General features: G+C 37.0%; 1 protein-coding gene across 6 annotated transcripts in view; it reads left to right on the top strand.

Moving 5' to 3' along the window:
* ZNF407 (zinc finger protein 407) overlaps positions 1 to 19,420 on the top strand; it is a 338,606-nt gene that overhangs the window by 20,622 nt on the left and 298,564 nt on the right. For 5 of the 6 annotated variants that reach the window (XM_015282425.4, XM_040695661.2, XM_040695662.2 and 2 more), the window contains 2 exons: positions 6,020 to 10,846; positions 16,641 to 16,755. In XM_015282425.4, coding sequence (XP_015137911.2) covers positions 6,070 to 10,846; positions 16,641 to 16,755 — 4,892 coding nt within the window. In that variant the 5' untranslated portion in view covers positions 6,020 to 6,069. Of the gene's footprint in view, positions 1 to 4,089; positions 4,295 to 6,019; positions 10,847 to 16,640; positions 16,756 to 19,420 lie in introns of all 6 variants that reach the window. The other variant, XM_046933043.1, reaches the window with a different exon arrangement.

Genomic DNA, 19,420 nt, shown 5'->3' with positions numbered 1-19,420 from the left:
CTCATGCTGGAATTAGCACACCAAAAAAAGAAAAGTTGAATTTGATAACTGTAAATATACTTTCTTTGAGTTCTTCTGTATGTGTTCATACTCCTTCCATTAAAGAGCTGGCTTATGACCAAAAAGAGGAGTAAATAAAAATGTATTGAGCATCAAGTTAGAAAACCTTGCAGTTCATTATGGGTTTACGGATCTTTTCTGAATTGCCTGTCCTTTAGACTTTAAGATTACATCTTTCTAAATTTCATCTGAAATGATTAGGTGATTAGGGAAATGCAGGTCTCACACTGAAAATCTCAACTGCACTGTCTTTACCTACTGACATGGTGGAATACATGCCAACATATCTCCAGTGAAATGTTTTCTATTTCTATTGAAGAGAAGATCAATGGACTCGAAAGGTGGGCCCGGGTGAATCTAATGAGGTTCGACACAGCAAAGTGCAAGGTTTTGCACTTGGGCTGGAGGAATTGCAGTCATATATACAGGCTGTGAGGAGCCATCCTTGAGAGTAGTCCTGCAGAGAAGGACCTGGGGGTCCTGGTGGATGGAGAACTTAACATGAGCCAGCAGTGTGCTCTTGCAGCTCGGAAAGCAAATGGTATCCTGGGCTTCATCAGAAGAGGGGTGGCCAGCAGGGAGAAGGAGATGATTGTCCCTCTCTACTCTGCCCTCCTGTGTCCCCATCTGGAGTACTGTGTCCAGGTCTGGAGCTCCCAGTACAAGAAAGACAGGGAGCTGATGGAGAGGGTCAGGAGGAGGATCATAAATCAGAGGGCTGGAGCACCTTCCTGATGAAGACAGGCTGAGGGAGCTGGGCTTGTTCAGCCTGGAGAAAAGAAGGCTGTGGGGTGACCTTATTGCAGCCTTTCAGTACCTAAGGGGAGCCTACAAACAGGAGGGGAGTCAACTCTTTGAAAGGGTAGATAACAGCAGGACAAGAGGAAATGGTTTTAAGTTGAGGGAGGGAAGATTCAGGTTGGATGTCAGGGGGAAGTTCTTTACTATGAGTGTGGTGAGGTGCTGGAACAGGCTGCCCAGAGAGGCTGTGGATGCCCTGTCACTGAAGGCATCGTGGTCTAATATTAGATATGGAGGTTGGTGGCTCTCTTGAATGAGAAAGAAGAAAATCTTTAGGTGATCTTTAGGTGAATCTTTAGGCTTCTGTGACATAGCCAAAATATTCTGTGTTATGGACTTGTAATTTAAAAACACGTGGTGAAGATTTTGGTATTTTTCCTATGCAGATGTAGCACACGTGACATTCTGAAGATCTTAAAAAGATGTCTAACTTCCTGTGAACATTTGAGTAATTATTGAAGAAAAACATTGTGCTTAGTACTTAGCTAATATTTCCAGTAGAATTATTGAGCTTATCTCGAATGTTAGGGCCACAACAGGTTTCTTTTGAAAACTTATGAACAGCAATGTGCTGCAAAGAACCTTAAAATGCATTAGGTAATGTATCACTGTCTCCAAGCAGAAGAATTTGTTAACCTGGAGCTAATGTGCCAAATTAATTTTTGGTCATATCCTTTAAGAATCTGTTCAGCTATACTTAATTTATATGAACATTAACAGAAGATTTATGTTACAAAAAGTCAACTCAGTTTTGAGTAAGAGCAGCTTCGTTTTGAACATCGAGGGTGATGTTCAGAGAGAGCTGTTTGACAGAACTGAGTTTTAAACTGCTGAAATTCTGAAGATTTGGCTCCGTTCTGTGCTCCCAAAGGCCTGCTGTGTTGTTCATGTCGATTTTATTGTGCAGGCTCAGGGCCTGCATAAATCACATCTGATTTATTTGTGCAATACATTGGGTGGTTACCTATTGTTGTGCTTTGGGTAATTGTTACTTGTAAAAACTTAACAAGAATCCTCAAAAAGTGAAGACAGACTGAAAAGCATGAGAGCTTGCATCTTGCCTTTTTTTTTTTTTTTAGGCTTGTTGATCCATTAATAAGGTGGTTACAACTTCAAGAACTGTCCTTCTGTACTTCTGCTAGTATATGAGTTTGTCAACATCAGGCTGATGACTGTTTTCAGTCACACTGGAAGTAGGTTCCAGCCTGAGGTTTGATCCATGATCTATTGTCAAAAACAAAACAAAGCCAAAAAACAAAAAACAACAACAACAAAAAAACATTTAGCCGATTGGATCACATTTTAGCTGTGGTCACTGGGACTGTAAAAACTTGGAGTGCTTTTGATGCCTTCTTTCATGCATTGTTTCCTGTATTAATACTTACTGTAGGCTAGCCTATCATTACTGTAGTAGCTCTGATGAGAGTGAGGTGAATTGGCTTATGCAGGCTGAGGGTTGGAACCATTCAGATTTGTGACTAGCTTGTTGCTTTGCCATTGCCCTCTTGTTTGGCAAAGCTGAGAAGCCACTTTCAGGAGAGAAGCTTCCAGTACAGGAAGAAGTATGGGAAGCCAAAGCAAAATAATGCCAAGATAGCTTCTGTCTAGAAGAAGCTTATGCAGTGCTGAATGCGTCCTTCAAGTAAAAGTAGTAAATTGTGCAGTAAATCCATGCAGGAACATGAGAAGAAGTCTGCTCAAAGCTTCCTTTCGGTGCGAGGCACTTACTATCCCATTGAGAAAATGGAGGCATATGCAATGAAAATTGTGTTGGAGACACAACTGTTACCTGAGTAAAGTTTAGAGCAGGGAGAAACTGAGACATGATTCTGTGCTGGGGTTCAGATCTTGCCTAGGATTTGGAAAACTGACCCCATCTCAGCAGATCTCTGACTGTTGTCCCAAGCAAAAAGTAGTGACAACAGCCATTGCTATCTACCTCAGAAGAAGCGCTCCTTTCCTAAAGGCAACTTAAGAAAATTTAATTACTCAAATTGATAGAATTTTAGTGAGTCAACAGCAGTCATCTCACTGTTTCATTTATTTAGAGAGCTCTACATGGATCATGGTTTCAAGCAGGTGGAAACTCATGGCCATGTGGTGCTGTTTTGACACAGTTTACATAGCAGCGGGGCAGAGACAAATCTGCCTCACTCATTTGTGGGTTGAAGAAGAGTGTAAAAGCGTGTAGTTGTTCCTATACCTCACTTGTTCTGTGTAGTCAAGGAGTTACCACCTTGGTGATACCTGTTGGGAGTTGTGGAGACAGATGTGGGGTTGTTGGCTTCATGAGAAATACTGAGTGTAGGTGAAGTAGAGTGCATCCTGGAGAGCTGTAGGGATTATGTAAGAAGGCTGGGACATATAACTGCTTTGCATGTTTGTGTTGTGTATGTGACTATTTTAATTTCACACTGAACTTATTGACAGCACCTGTGAGATTTGAATTTTGCATTTTACATTTGCCTAGCAACCCATTTGCGACTACAGTTCATAAAGATAAAATAAAGGAAATACATAATTTTTCTAAGTGTGTGAAGTAGTCCTTAATTGATGCGTTACAGCTGACTTGAATCCAACCAGACAAGGTTGCCAGAGCTGGGATTGCAATCTGGGATTTTTCCTAGTGCACAGAGAAGGGTGAACTTCTATTGAAGAGTTAGTGAACAAATGATGAGAAGTGAGGCTCAGCCTGCAGGTACGGCATGCAAATAACCAGCCACCTTTTCTGAGGTTTGCAGGTGGCTACTGGAAATGAGCTGAGCAGGTATGGCAGGAAAGGCTTGTTCTGAGACTAGCTGATGCCTTTCTGTGACAGCTGGGTAGCATCCACCTTAGGTGATTACTGCATCTCTGGCTGAAAGTGGTTTGCAATTTCTGTCAGAGATTGATCTAGATGTGACAGCACTTTAAGGTTTAAATCAAATTATAGGATGACTTTGAATGGGCATGAAGCATGTCAGAAGAGAGTATGGTGAGGAGCCACAAATCCTCTTCTTATTAATATAGCTCGAATGTGTGAATTTTTGTCAATGGAGAAGCCACTAATTATCCATCTATGGCCTTTGATAGTGGAAATTTCCAGTGCAGGTACTAGTTCACTGCTGGACAGGTTCTCTGATAAATCAAATGGTCTGAGAGGAAAGAATCCTATAAAGAAGATGGAGAATTGCTCTGAGATTGCAAATTGTCTTGTACAGCAAGGAAAAACTGCTTTTTTCCCCCCAGGTCATATAAGGGAAGAATGGTAAGGTCTCAGTAGTGGGCTGTGGAAGCACAGTGAGAAAAAGGACCCATGGTTGCTGCTTGCAGACATTAAGGATGGACTTGTGGGGCTCATCACTGAAGAAATCTCTTGATATTTCTTAACTGTACTCCAGTTAACACAATTTTCATCTGATCCCTTTTCCGTATCACAAATAGTACTCACATGGTATGCTTGCATTTGAAAGACTTCATTCTCCTCTGCTAATAATTGCTGTAGTGTTTTTGAGTATACTGACAGGATACTTGCTTCCACTGGCTAAAAATATAGACCTGATTGCTTTACTTCTATCGGAGTGATATTTTCTATCATGATTTAGTGAATAAGATAAAATAATATGGTATAAGAATCAGAAAAACACAAAGAGGCAGTATCTGGATCCTTCAAAAGGGCTACTGTGATCTGGAGGTTTTATTTTCTCATTTAAAAGGCTAGGTATAACAGGATATAAGTTCGACCAGTGCTTTTCCTCAGTGAGAGATCTGCAGTTGGAAAACAGATCTGTTCAATATATGTGACCTCTATGTACTCAGTTGCTCGTAGACTTTGCTTAACTCGTGATTGAGCAGAAAAGCAATTTTGTTTTTACTTCCATAGATAATAAGTCCAGCTGTTTTGGGTACCTTCCCCAGTTTAACCATTTGTTAATTTGTCCTCAAAAATGTTTGTTTTTAAATGTAGCTGCATACTTTTTTTGTTCCCTACATTGTCTCTATCGACATTACAATTATTTAGTCTTGACAGGAAGTACTTACATGTGTGGTCATGGCCTTGTTTGTTCGGTAACTGAACAAAAATCTGGATACTTGGATCTGTAGCAAACTGATGTTTACATCATAGCATAAAGCACAGATAAACATTTAGTATTTAATCAACTGTTAAAAGGAAATGCACTTCCAGTTCTCAATCACATCATATCAAAACATAAAAGGGAATAAAGGTCTGTATTGTGTTTCTCACTCTTATTCTCCTTATAAATTGAGTTGGTAGCATCAGATTTCTGGTGGTGGCATCTTTTTGGGAGCTGGAAGGTCACACTGGGCAGCTAAGAGAAAGCTTTTGGTAACTGAATTTGGATGGCTAGGGTTTGTGCTGAGCTTCAAAGATGCTTTCCCTCCCTTCCTCCCCTCCCCTCCGTTTTTTTTTTTTTTTTTTTTTTTTTTTTTTTTTGGCAAATAAAGCTCAAGGGGATAGAAGGTATTTTAGGAGTGGTGGAGAACTATGTTTGGACTAGTGACATAATTTTTTTATAACATGGCGCTATTAGCATTTTTCCTCTTGCTCTTTGATGAGTAATCTTTCCTTCCCATTTAGAAAACGTCATACTCATACTACTTGAAGTTTGTGTTGGCTTTGTTTTGCTTCTTGCAGTCGTGGCCATTTCCTCCTGGGAGCTTTTAAATCAGTAATCCTGGATTTCTTGACCCGGAAAAGCTGAATATTCCATCACTGATTCACTGAAATCTGTTAGTGTGTAGAATATCCAAAAAATGTGCTTAGAAACAAAAATTAGGCTTATCTGCCCAAGTTTAAGCCTGTAAAAGTTTAAACGCTTAAATCAAATTTACATAGTTTTAGGGTTGCTAAGCTTGTGAATCTCAGCAATGCTATTCGTGTATTACTTGATTGCAGAACATCTCTTGAAGTCAGTGCTTGGTCAAATGGTAGTCATCATAGTAGGAGCTCTGTAACCAAGTGCCAAAAAGCTGGTTTGATCTTTATTGCCATAAGGTTCAACACTGAAATTACAGCCTTGTATCTTTTATTGTGTCTATCTTCCTGCCACAATTTTAATTTGCTCTATTGCATTTTTTTTTGTTCTTGTTTTTTAACTTGAGCCATATAAATTTTGGTTGTATATACAAAGCTAATACAAATTCTTTTCTTTTATAGGTACTAAACCAAATGATCTACAATTTTGTTGACGAAAGTTGACAATATCCATGTTAAAAATGGATGAAGAAGATAATCAGAAGAGAGATGACGCTGACGAGATTTTACAAAATAAGCTGAGAATAGACTCCCTGAGAAATGCATCAGGAGACAACACTGAATGTGACTCTTTGTCTCAGCAGGGAACAAGGCTCATATCAGATGAAGCTTTCAGGAACCTTGAAAAGAAAAGGAAAGAGAGTGGCACAAACAAAAGGCCATTGTCAGGATCGCCAAACTTGGACACTGCTGAAGCAGAAAGACCTGAAAATATCTCCAGAAAGAGAAAGCTGATGTCTTCTACTGATGAGAAAGACAGTGACAGGAAGTTGCACAAAGTTCTAGCTGAAGAAGAAGGTAGCATAGAAGCTGGAGCTGTAAAAATTGAAGGACTCGCTGGCTGTCATGATGATAATGTATGTAATTCAAATTTCATGTGCCCACATTGTGATTTCAAGTGTGCTGATGGTGCCATACTGAAAATTCACAAGGAAACTAAACATTCACAAGAGGTTTCAGCTGCTGTTCCTGAAACGTTACCTTCTTCAGAAGAAATCAGTGTTGACTGTAGAGTTGAAAACATGGACAAAGATATTAAAGGCAAAACACATGATCAGTTTTTACCATCCTGCTCTGATTTAGAAAATCATATGCAAGAAAGTCACTGTCAACAATCCAAAGAGCAAAGATGCCCTCGCTGTAGTTGCACAACTAAATGTAATTCAGCATTACATACGCATGCTAAGCAAGATCATGAGAAATCCAAGATATTTTGTTGTGATCTTTGTGGTTTTCAGAGTGCTGAGGAAAATCTCCTAAATTCTCATCTCCTCAGCAAGACGCACCTTCGACGCCAAAATCTTGCTGCACGGGGAGGATTTGTACAAATATTGACCAAAAAATCCTTTAAAAAAACACAGTCTACTGCAACCAGAGAGAAGAATGTGAGAGCAAGACCCGGGAGTAGTAAATTAAAGGCAAGGACTGCTGATGCAAAAGAATTAAATGTTTGCAGTGCATTGGAAGACTCAAATGTAAGCTTGTCTAAACAAAATGATGGCACTGAACTTCTTGCTGAAATGATACCATCTACAAATATTCCTGATGAAAAAACAGATAAGGTGATGGGAAAGCTGCTTTCTTCCAGTGTAGAAGGAGATAATGAAGTTCATACTGAAAAATTAGAAGTACCTGGACCTTCAGATTTCTTGCAGAATTCAGAATTCCCTCCAATTACCAGAAAGCTAGTTAGCAGTTTAAATGTGACAAAGAGATTTGATAGACTGGAACATAAAAGAAATATTGTATTGCTAAGGGCTCCTTTTGGAGGAAATAGATCTTTCAGATTAAAAAGGCAAGTTAAAAGAAGGTACAATTTGTTGGGTAAGAGAAGCAAGTCTGAAACTCGAAGAGCATACGTGAAGCATATTTCTAGCACACAGCTTAAACCTAGTGATTCAAGCCCTACATCACATACAGGATTAGAAACAAATGATAAGAGTCATTGTAATACTACGTCAGAAATTCAAGATCTTACTCAAGGGAAGCCAAATACTCTTTCTTCTAGCACTACAAATATTAAAAATTCTGAAGTTGAACTTACTGCAGATCCTAGTGTTCATCATACTTGCATTGACTGTGGTCATGTTTTTCAGAACAAAGAAAGTTTGGAAATTCATGTTGTAAATTTTCATACAAAAAGTATTCAGTTTCTTTGTCAGACATGTAGTTATTCCTGTGGAGCCAAGGAAGACTTGCAACAACACTGTCAGAATACTAAACACCAGATGGGAAGTTGTAGCTTTAATTGTCAACTTTGTTCATTTACCAGCTTGAATGTGATAAACTTTCAAAGCCATATGACTGAAGTGCATAATATGTCCCATAGTTGTCCAACTTGTGTTCTTTTTTTTCAAACACAGGAAGAGCTGATAAATCATCAAAAAGATGAGAAACATGATAGTTCATTATTTCAACAAGCTACTCCATTGAGTAACAGTGGTCTGACCTTGCAAGTGGTAAGTTATTCAGACTCAGTATCAAATAGTAGCCAAAAGCTTGCAAAGGAAACTAAAATATCAATGAAAACAAAACCTCTAGACTCTTCCACTGTAAATCAGAAAAATGAACTAAAACATTCTGTTCTGAGTAAAACCCAATTTCAGTGTAAGAAGTGTTTTTATAAGACGAGATCTTCCACAGTTCTTACAAGGCACATAAAACTCCGACATGCACAGGGATATCACTTTCTCTGCAAAGCATGTAATCTTTACTCACTGAGTAAGGAAGGAATGGAGAAGCATATCAAAAGAAGCAAGCACCTTGAAAATGCTAGGAAAAATAATATTGGACTGCGTTTTGAGGAATGCATTGAAAAGGTTTGTGTTGGGGTTGGTGGTATTAAAACAGTGATGGATCCTTCCATTTCTGGGAATGAGAATACAGAGTTTGATAAAGAAATTGTACATGTTCCATCCTCTACTGCAGAAAACATATTGAGAAATAAGGAGTTTGTTTCAGTTGATCAAAAAATTGGTGAAAATGAATTGGTTTTAACGAATGCACCAAAAAGAGGGAGACCCAAAGGCACTATTTCTAGAACGTGTACCCACTGTGGTCTTTTGGCCTCCAGTGTTACAAATTTGACTGTTCATATCAGGCGAAAGCACAGCCATCAGTACAGCTATTTGTGTAAAGTTTGCAATTACTACACTGTAACCAAAGGAGATATGGAACGTCATTGTGCAACCAAAAAACATAAAAGTCGTGTGGAAATAGAAGGACGTGGAAAACAGAACTCAGAGATCATTGTTAGCCCTGGAGGAGAAAATTCCGAATCTACAAGCAAGAAGGTTAACAGCCCCATGCCTGCACTGTGTGAACATGTTGAGGATGGTAGCCAGACTTTAGATTTAGGAAATTCTATCATAGACCGTCAAGAAATTGAGCAAGGAAATGCTGAGGAAAATGTTGAAAATGCTAGCAGGCTGCCAGATTTGGAGCATGCTAGGAATTCGTTAAATATAAAACATGCATTTCCTGAATTAGCAAAGGATGCTCAGGATGGTGACCCCTGGTTCCAGAGAAGAATGGTGGGTGCAAATGACAACAAGTGCATACACTGTGATTTCACTGCTCATTCTTCCTCTTCATTAGAGTTGCATGTAAAACGAAAGCATACAAAACAATTTGAATACTACTGCATGGCTTGTGACTACTATGCAGTAACTCGCAGAGAGATGATTAGGCATGCGGCAACAGAGAAACATAAACTTAGAAGAGAATCTCAGGTTTGTTTGTCTGTGGAGGAAGTAAACACAGCACATATCGCTAAAGAAGGCTCTGCTCTGTCCCAAGAGGAGCACCATCACAGTGCAGGAGAACTGAAAACTGTCTTAGGTGAAATGAAATGTGCCAGTGATGCACCAGAAAGTGATCGTACATGTAAAAGCTTAACAGAGTGTATTTCCTTAGATGAAAATGCATTTCCAGAAATGCCTAAAGAAAGCGGTTCCCAAAATACAGTGGAAAGCGTAGTTAAAGAGGAAACTAAAAATGGAGGAGAAAACATTTTATGTGAAGGATTCCAGGGAGCTCCTCAGAAAGATAATGCTGATGAGCCTGATGAAGGGATACCAATTAAAGAGGCAGGTGCCTGTGAGTTGCAGAAAAGTGGACATGGTCAGGAGCTGCTCAACTCAGGTGATTGCCTGGCAGAAATTGAAAATAGATCAGGTGGCACAAACTTAAACTCAGGAAAAGGCAAGGAAAACTTGGACGCAAATAGAGAAAAACCTGAAGCGGAGGGTAGAAACACAGATATTATTGAAGAAATATCACTGAAAGAAGATAACCCACTTCTGCTAAGTCTTCCAGAAACGAAAAGTGCAGCATGGCAATCAAATTTTGCTGGAAACATTGGAGAGATGGTGCAAAATATGCATAGTTTAGAGGGTGACAGAAGTTTCAAAAAGAATCCTACTGGGGAGGAGGAAGAAGCCCTTATGGAAGCACAACATGAAGCAGAAGTAACTATAAATAACAGTATTTGGGAGGCAGATGGCTCAACAGCTGAGGGCATGCAAGAAAGTAGTAATGAGGCTTTAGGAACAGTTACCAGTACTGATGATAAACGAAAGGCAATGCAAAATTTTGGCAAGTTTGATTCTTCTATAGTAAGATTAAAAAGCGATCAAGATGGAGAGCCCATTGACCATTCAGATGAAGGACAGGTGCCAGGTGGAGTGAGAACTGGTGAGTTTGCAGTGAAAGCAGACGCTTCACCAAGTGGTGGGAAAAAGAAGAAGTCAGAAGGCATTTCCCTTGGGGAACTGACACGTATTCGCTGCGATGACTGTGGCTTTCTAGCAGATGGTTTGAGCGGACTAAATGTTCACATAGCCATGAAACATCCTTCAAAAGAAAAACATTTTCATTGTTTACTCTGTGGAAAGTCATTTTACACAGAGAGCAATCTTCATCAGCACTTGGCCAGTGCTGGGCACATGCGCAATGAGCAGGCAAGCGTGGAGGAGCTGCCTGAAGGAGGTGCAACCTTCAAATGTGTGAAGTGCACGGAGCCCTTTGATTCAGAGCAGAACTTGTTTCTCCATATCAAAGAGCAGCACGAAGAACTGCTGCGGGAAGTGAATAAGTACATTGTGGAGGACACTGAGCAAATAAACAGAGAGAGGGAAGAGAACCAAGGCAACGTCTGCAAGTATTGTGGGAAGATGTGTAGAAGTAGCAATTCCATGGCCTTCCTAGCTCACATTCGTACCCATACAGGTATGGAAATGCTCTCTTTGCAACTGGTCTCTTTCAAACAGAGTGAATTATTACCGCTGGCCTTTTTCTGGTTTTTAATCTCTTTAACATTTCTTATGAACTGGTATTCATATTGCTTGATGAGCCACTGATGAAATTCAAAATTACCTTTAGGGGTATGAAAATACAGTGATCAAAGGGCAGAAAATGTAAGAACATTTTAAATGCAGTCACCCTTCTGCTTTTTGTTTCATATAGAGAGATTTCCTTCCCTTTAATCTAAATTGTAATCATTAATTAGTTCTTAAATTTATATAATGCAGCAGTGGTATTTTAAGAGAACAGTTAGCTGTTCTAACTTTCTTTTCCTTGCAGTTGTTAAATATCCACATTGTTTACTTCATTTCAATTCAGTTACACTTTCAGCATTACATTAGGCTTCGTGATAGTAATTTGTGAATACATCATTCCTTAATAAATACCAATAATGAGCATCGAGAGTTTTTTGTAGAAATAAGATATGGGAATTGGAATAGGTCAGCCTTTTGGGAAGGTAGTGTGTAATGTTGATGTGATGCACAGGAATGTAATACCTGATTTAGTTTCTGTGCTGATCACACTTTCAATTCATTTTTATGTTTAATTTTAAGTGGAAAATTTAAAAACATTTTTGTAGAAAAATGCATAAGCTGCAGTTCTAAATTTATGTAAAAATTCACTGTGATGTTTCTATAAACCTGCCATACATTCTTTATTTTAAATAGACAGCTTTTCTAAATCACTGAGCTCTGCTTAGACAAGTGGTGTCTCCATGGTTGAATTTATGAGTGGATTTGAATAATAAATTCACATTTCAATGAACATATTTTCATTAAAACTGTAAGGTTTATTTTACTGTACTTTTAAATAATGGCTTATTATGGAAGCTATAGTTTAAATTCATGCAGTATTTGAAACTTAGTGCATGGTTACAAGGAAGAGAACAAAAAGGTAAGAAAAAAGAAACACAGAAGTATGGTAATTCCTGGCATAATCCTAAAATAGTTTTGTAAGTTTTTTATTAAAAAAAAAAAAAAATGAGGGCATGACTGGACAATAAAGTTTAAAATTAATCTTGGGGAACATGGACATTGTATTTCAAACCTTTCAAAGTATTTTACTTTAACTGCAGCAGTCATGTATGCCAATAACTCACGTACTTAATACTTCCAGCATTACTTCTGTCCTGTCAATAACGTAGTTATCTGTTTTGTTTCACCCAGTATCCAACTTTGAAGGCAGCGTTAAGTCTTTAGAGGGACAGTCATGTTCACATGGTCAGAGCAGCTTTATAAGCCCTTAATATGCCCTCTTACGGCAGATAAAACGGAATAAAACTAAAGGAGAAGATGCTAATGGAGCTCTCTTTAGAATTCTTTATGCAACTGTCTGGTCAAGACATGTTGCTTATAATTGATGTGTCCATTACTTGAATTCTCTTGTAATTATAGTCAATAAGTCTTGTAAATGTGTTAAAGCTCACTAAAAGCATACAAATTCAAGAACAGAGTAAGGCTAATAATTTAAAATAATCAATGTAGGCATTTCAGCACTTAATTTCCCTTGTGTGTTGATAGCTGATCATTCTTAATCCATTAAGATTTATTTAGTCGTTTACAATGCAAAATAGGTTTGCACTGGTCACTTGTGCCATTTGAAAATGTCCACCAGGTTAAGTGCAGAATGTAGTCCATTAGTCTTCCTTGACTATATGTATTAATTGCATTTAAAATCAAGTTAATGTGGATGTGAAAGTGAGGTAACTATCAATATATGACAAAGCAACCCTACTTATATAAGTTACATCATTGATTGTAACATTTAGTAAAAGTTAGTGTACTTTTTACCATCTGGTCTGTAGGTCTTATCATGAAGTATATTTTCATTGTGCTTTTGAATGGCCTTAAATATGCAAGGCAGTAAAAGAATACATTTTGTTTTGCAAGTCATTTTTCAGTGGTGCTTGTGGAGAGGTTGTAGAAGGGTTTCAGATGAGAGTTTAATCTAGGCTCTTTCTCACAGCACCTTTAAATGGATTGCTTTTCTGATGCTATGCTTATTTCACATAAATAGTAATGCAGAGACTTTTATTAATATCTATTGGGAAGGAGGATTTCTCTTCCAATCCCCTTTTTCATATTTGTGATCTTGTGTTTCACAGAACTTTACTTCCAGTCTGTATTATGACAGTCGAAGCTGAATAAATATTTTGGGGTTATTGGGAATGGTGGCTGAGGGAAATGACCTACGCTACCAGTTGTATAGTCACGGGCTTATACTGTTAGTGAGACAAAATGCATTATTTCTGGCCCCTCTCATCTGTCCCAGGGTAACATCAGATGCATAACAAGGGGAAAGCTGCAGTTGTTTTCCCATCTATTGTTCTGATTATGTGCTTTTTCTAAATATTTCTTCTGTATGCAGATGTGCATATATTTTTCTACATATATGGATTGATATGTAGATATATGTATGTGTGTCTAGCCTTATCTAGCTCAATTTTAATTTGAGTAATTGGTGATAGTTAGGGGAGTAGGGAGGAAGGAAAGTTGTAGACAGACACAACTAATGATTTCCATTAATAGAAAAATATCGTTTCAAAATACTGTTAAATAATCAGAGAGATTTTCACATTGCAAATGTAAAGAAAGCTTTGCTAGAGAGGAGATAACAAGCAAGTCCATCACGTGTTGACAAGTGAAAATGAGGAAGTGTAAAGACAAATACAGGGAATAGCAGAGGTGGAAGACTTTTCAGTTTTCAATTGATGCAGGTCCCATAAACTTAATTAACAATCAACATGTGAGGAAAAATCACCTGCATCCACATTGTCTTTGTTTTGTTTCTCATCACGTTTCTCAATTAATGGAAGATTTGCCCAAAGTAAATGTGGTATCTTACTACCCATACCCTAAGCAAAGTATGAAATAGTATAATGGTATTTCACATGGTTCTGCTTACTTTGCATTGGGCCTGAGCTAGAGGCACAGTTGTGCCTCCAGATAGAGACGAAGTTGGCTTAGAATGGGTAGTGATTTTTTGTTTTGAGTATCTTTTGTGTTAATGTAAGATTAGGATTATTAACTACAGTCATCTCTGTAAAACAACTGCATGATTTAAGAAATCTAGTCTTTTTTCAACTTTTTCCCCCAGTTCTGTGGTTCACAGCTATGTCACTGCTACCCATGAAAAATTTGCACTGTGTTTCCGTGCTGTAACTTGTGGGTCGACTAATTCTGTGGTTTTTCATTTATTTATTTACTTACTCAAGTCATTTGGCTATATCAAAAGTATTTGTCTCAGTGAACTAAAAGCCAGATGTGAAGCCAATAGTGTCACATCAACATGGTAGATGAGAACCACAGAAGTTTGTGCTAAATATGGCTAAGAAATGGTTAATTGTTTCAGTATTGTTTCAGATAGCTTCAGACTAGATACAGATTTTTTTGACCATTTGTTTAACTTTTAGTCTAATGCCTTCATTGTAAGTATATATTTTTTTCTATCCAAAAACATTGGAAAGAATTTGGCATCAGGGAAGGCATCTCCCTTTCACTCGAAAGGGAGATGCACTGCTTTTGTTTCAGCAGATAAGTACTGACGGTAGCCTGCCAGCAAGTGGATTTTCAAGGAGTTTAAATGGAGATGTTAACAGATATTCAGTGCTGGATATAGGAAATAAATAAATAAAACCTCAAGGCCTCAGTGATTTTTGGATGAAAGCAGTCAACAGAATAATACATTTATGTATTGTCAGCACGCGATAGCTACGATTGGTCTGAACTACAGTTTTTCACAAAGGAGTCATGTAAATGGAAAACAGCAAAAGGTCTTGTATGGAAGCCCTGCGGGACACCTGCAGTAACAGAATGAGGAACGAATTTACAATTTAATCAGTAGGAGAGAAACTAAAGGAACACAGGATTGAATCCACTTGGTATTTGAATTCCGTGATATAAAACAGCAATATAAACACCAATAGATTAAACAAATCGTCTCTGACCGTGGTCTTGAAATTATTAATTGTGGAATTAGTCTCTAAGATCATAAGTTAAAACATCAACTTTTAATACTCTTTTATTTAATGCAAGGATAGGCTTTTTTATTTGCACGGGTCTCTTTATAGAACACAGTGTTGATTTGAAATGTCACCAAATTAATGATTAATTTAGTTTTATCAGGATCATTTAAATAAACTGGGGTTTTTCGGTGTGATTGATAGAATGTGATTGCTGTTAGCTCCAGCCTCAACCTGCTTTTGACATTTAAACATATAAAGCTGACTAGATATAACCATTCAGGTGCTAAATATATTTTACATCTACTTCCAACAGTAGAAATGGAAGTATTAAGAGATCTGGCTTCATTGTCATTGAACTGTGAAATATTCAACCTTGTCTGCCCGTGCTTAGTACTGTTGACTTTTTTATTTCAGTTAGAAGATTAAAATTAAATGCTTCATTTTTCGTCAGCTTTTGGGAATTAAATTGAAATTTAAGACTCTAAAATTTTTTACTAAGATCCTTGATTTCACCAATGGATTCTTGGAGGAGATTCTGTTTCAAGGGCAAAGCAAAAAGGTTCATTGATCAAGTATGATTTAGTGTAACATTTTTCTTATCAGAGCTCTTTATGTATATTTATTAAAGAACACATATTTCATATTATGCTTAACTGTATTGGAAGAAGTACTTCGCAAAACATATACTAAATGTAATATGGAGAATCTGTGACCATATTGTACTTACTTTTAATGGCAGTCCTGTGATTTTAATTTATTGGTTTAAGGATTTAGTGGTCAGAAAATTGGAAAGTGCTATGGCATGCTTTAGTATGTACACTCATTCTGGGGAGTAGTGTAACTGCTTAGTGACACAGAGACCGACAAGTGCCCAATTCAGCTATTTCAATTAAAAAAAAAATAAAAAAATCTTTCTGTAGTCCAGAGAGGATCCCCGTTAATTAAGACGGACAAACAATCTGACTTTTTTTGCTGCACTGCTGTGATACGAGAAATAGGCCGGTACTTTTTCCTTGGAGAAATAATTCTAGAGTTCTGCAGTAGACATTTAATATTAAAGTTTGTTCTTGAAATAAATAATAGCCAAAATGTCAATACTTCTGGTTTGCAGAATAATCATAAATTCTTGACCATAAAACAGTCATAAAGGCATAATATTTTATCCACTGTATATTCATACATTGCATGTCATTACAATGGCTAGGTGATGAATCATTTTCTGTGTGTGACAGAACAAATCTGAAATACCAATGCTAATGTAAAATCTATTCGGTGTCGGAAGACTTGTAAAATTACTTTACTTTAAATATACTTGCTTAAAAAAAATTACATTCTCAGTTTACACCAATATCAAACCACTTTTAGACCATTACCTGAGTTTCAGCACTTGGAAATGGTATAAAACAACTTTTGTCATCTTGCTGAAGGGCTATCTCCTTCATTTTAGTATTTTTGGTTAAAAAAAAAAAAAAGAGAGAAAAGAAAAAAATGAATGATTTTCAATAGTTAAGAGAGTAGTTTCCTTAGTGTTGAATCTAAGGAAACTAATGAGTACTGTATAGTATATACCATCTGTGTCCTGGGAGTTATAAATTTATGTGCAAGATGCTTTTTTCGTTAGGCAATAATCTGAAACAGGTTAAATGTGGGATAGGCTTTTTTAAAGGTTATTTTTTCCCAGGAATTTTTATTTCTTTAACCGTGGGTGATATATTATTCTAATTCAACTCATATCTTATGCTAAATTTTACTTAGGATCAAAGCCATTCAAGTGCAAGATATGCCACTTTGCAACAGCTCAGCTCGGAGATGCCAGAAACCATGTCAAGAGGCACCTTGGGATGAGGGAATACAAGTGTCATGTCTGTGGGTGAGTAAATTGAAACGGTTTCCACCATGGTTAACCAGGAGAAGAGTGCAGGATATGCATTGTTTCAGAATTGAAAACTGTGATGTGAGCAAGAGTGGCTAAAATTATGCATGCATATCCTCCTTTCCATTGTTATGGTAAATTCCTTAAATACAGTTATGACATTCTTTTCCCACTTCTAATCCTGCACTGAAGATGAGCAATTTTATGGGCTACAAGGTCAATTTGAACCTGTAATCTGTAAATTGACTAAATTATAGGATGTTCATTCACATTGCCAGGGAGAACTGTAAATTCCATTTAAAGACATAAAAAATATATAATATAGACTTTAGTGTGTGGGGTTTTTTCTTTTGCTATACTGTTATAATTTTAGTACCATTAACAGATTTCTGGACTCCATTAGGGTTCTCATTCTTTACGAAAACAAAACAGAAGGCTGGTTTTTCAAACAAATGCGTCTAAAATATTGCAGGCATAAGACTTCACAAATAAATTGAAGTCTTTTATGGATGCTTGTGTTCTTGTTTGCTACCAAAAAAATCTTGTTTTTCTTTTTTATTTAATCGTTATTTCCTCAGAAGGATCGTTCATAATGTTTAATTGTCCTTCAAATGTGTTGCATTTAATAGGAGGCATTGAGACTCCTTAATGCAAAACTAATTAATTTAGCAGAAATGTTTAAAAGGTTTTAAAATGCCATGGCATATATGGTACATCATAGGACATTCAAAGTTGGATTTTAATACCCTACTTCTGATTAAAAATATATTTTAATGTTATTATGCTAGAGAAATTAACTAATATATGCATCATATAAAAACACTTTACTCAAACCTATGTAACCTGCTATAGCAGTCTTATGGCTAATGTGTAGAACGGCACAGGTTCAATTAAGTGATGCAGTGCACACATGAATGGTGTGCTGTGATGTTAGGGAAAATATTAAGCAGGAAGGATTTTTTTTTTTTAGTCTTAGTATACTGATCTACTGCAGGACAGAGTGAGTTACACATTTTAAAGGACAAGTGAATCTTCAGCTGAAGATGCAGCTGAGTGATTTTCACTGATTCATATGTCTGCGTTTCAAATAGTTTTGCATGCTGCATTATGAGATACTTTGGATGTTTTTACTCACTTACAAAAATTAATTGCTGACTTCTTGTAACACGAAATTAAAATGTATGAGCCTAATTCTTAAGTCCACTGAATATCAATAGTAGAATAACTTGTGCTACTCTTTATTTTGCAGCATGCTTATAATGAACTTCATGTGTCGTAGCCTATTTTACGTTGTTTGAAAAATCTTATTTGCTATCTCTGCTATATAGATTGCTGAGAATTTGGCATGGAAGATGATTAACAGTTGCAAATTCACCATTTACACAGGGTTAAGCACTTTTCTTCAGAAATTGTCAACAAATTTGACAGTGGTTCTTTCTTCAATTCCTTTTTAACTTACAATGAAAAGCCATCACATTATATAACTGTGTAGTAGTCAATACAAAATCAAAAATCTTGAAATAGTTAATACTGAATCTTATAATACAAAAAAAGAAAAAGAAAAGAAAGGATTGGGCTTTGGTACAGTTTCTCACTTTTCAAAAATTCGTTCCTTCCCTTCGGGGTTGAAGTGTTCTTAGAATCTTGCCTCAGAAAACGCACAACTTGGTTGTGGTTCCTGACACAAATGGCTTAAACAGTAGACTTGAATGTTAGTGACTTTGGTAACCTGATTGCTTACTGTACGTTGCTGATATGTCATACCTGGTAGCCAAGCAGGTACTTATTTTCCATTTCTGTCTGTTGTTGTATTATCAATTTACACCAACACCATGGAGCTGTGCTAGATACGACAAAACAATGGGCTGAAGAGACATGCGCTACAATATCCTGCGCTCACAAAAATCTGATTTATATACTCGTTCAAATAATCATCTCGTTTCACTTAATGTGCACAAAAAATGTATTTTAAGAATTATACATTAACATTGATTTAATTGGAAAAGACATTTTTATACTGTAGCTAACAGTCCTGAAGAATTCAGCAGGATTTGAGGAAGTAGGAATGCCCACTACAGTTTTAACTGTGGTCCAAATGATGAACGTGCTATCCTTAAATGTGAAAGAAGAGAAAGAAGTGTAACAGCCTGTGCTGTGTTTCTGCTGTTTTAATTGAGAGGATCGGGCAGTGTGTAGTTTAAAAAACATAAAGTGGCAACATTAAAAAAAAAAAAAAAAAGCTAGGATTGGCTATCGGATTAGTGGCACTATAGAGCATTGGTACATTAACACCACTGACAATGTCAATTCATTATCATTGATGGCTAAATAATCTTAGAAATGCTCAGTGGACCTATTAGTTCCTGAACATAAGCAGCTCATGCTGCATTTCTTCATTAGCTTTAATTGCTATAAATTTTACCTTTTTAAAAATCATGCTTTAAAAGGTGAAGTGATCTTTCAGGAACATTAACTCTGTAATTTTGTCACAAACAGAAGGTCCTGCACTATGTTTTCTTTTCTGCAGTAGTTAATATTCTATCCTCTGACTTTTAGATTCATAGTAATAAGCCCTGTGCTGGTTGCGAGGATAAATTGTGTTTCAAAAGCTTTTGAATCTTCCTGGACACTTTTTAAAGGTGAAATGTCAGTGCAACACTGT

Source organism: Gallus gallus, chromosome 2 (assembly GCF_016699485.2).
Source record: "Gallus gallus isolate bGalGal1 chromosome 2, bGalGal1.mat.broiler.GRCg7b, whole genome shotgun sequence".
Classification (NCBI taxonomy): Eukaryota; Metazoa; Chordata; class Aves; order Galliformes; family Phasianidae; genus Gallus; species Gallus gallus.
This window is presented reverse-complemented; position numbering and strand designations above follow the sequence as displayed.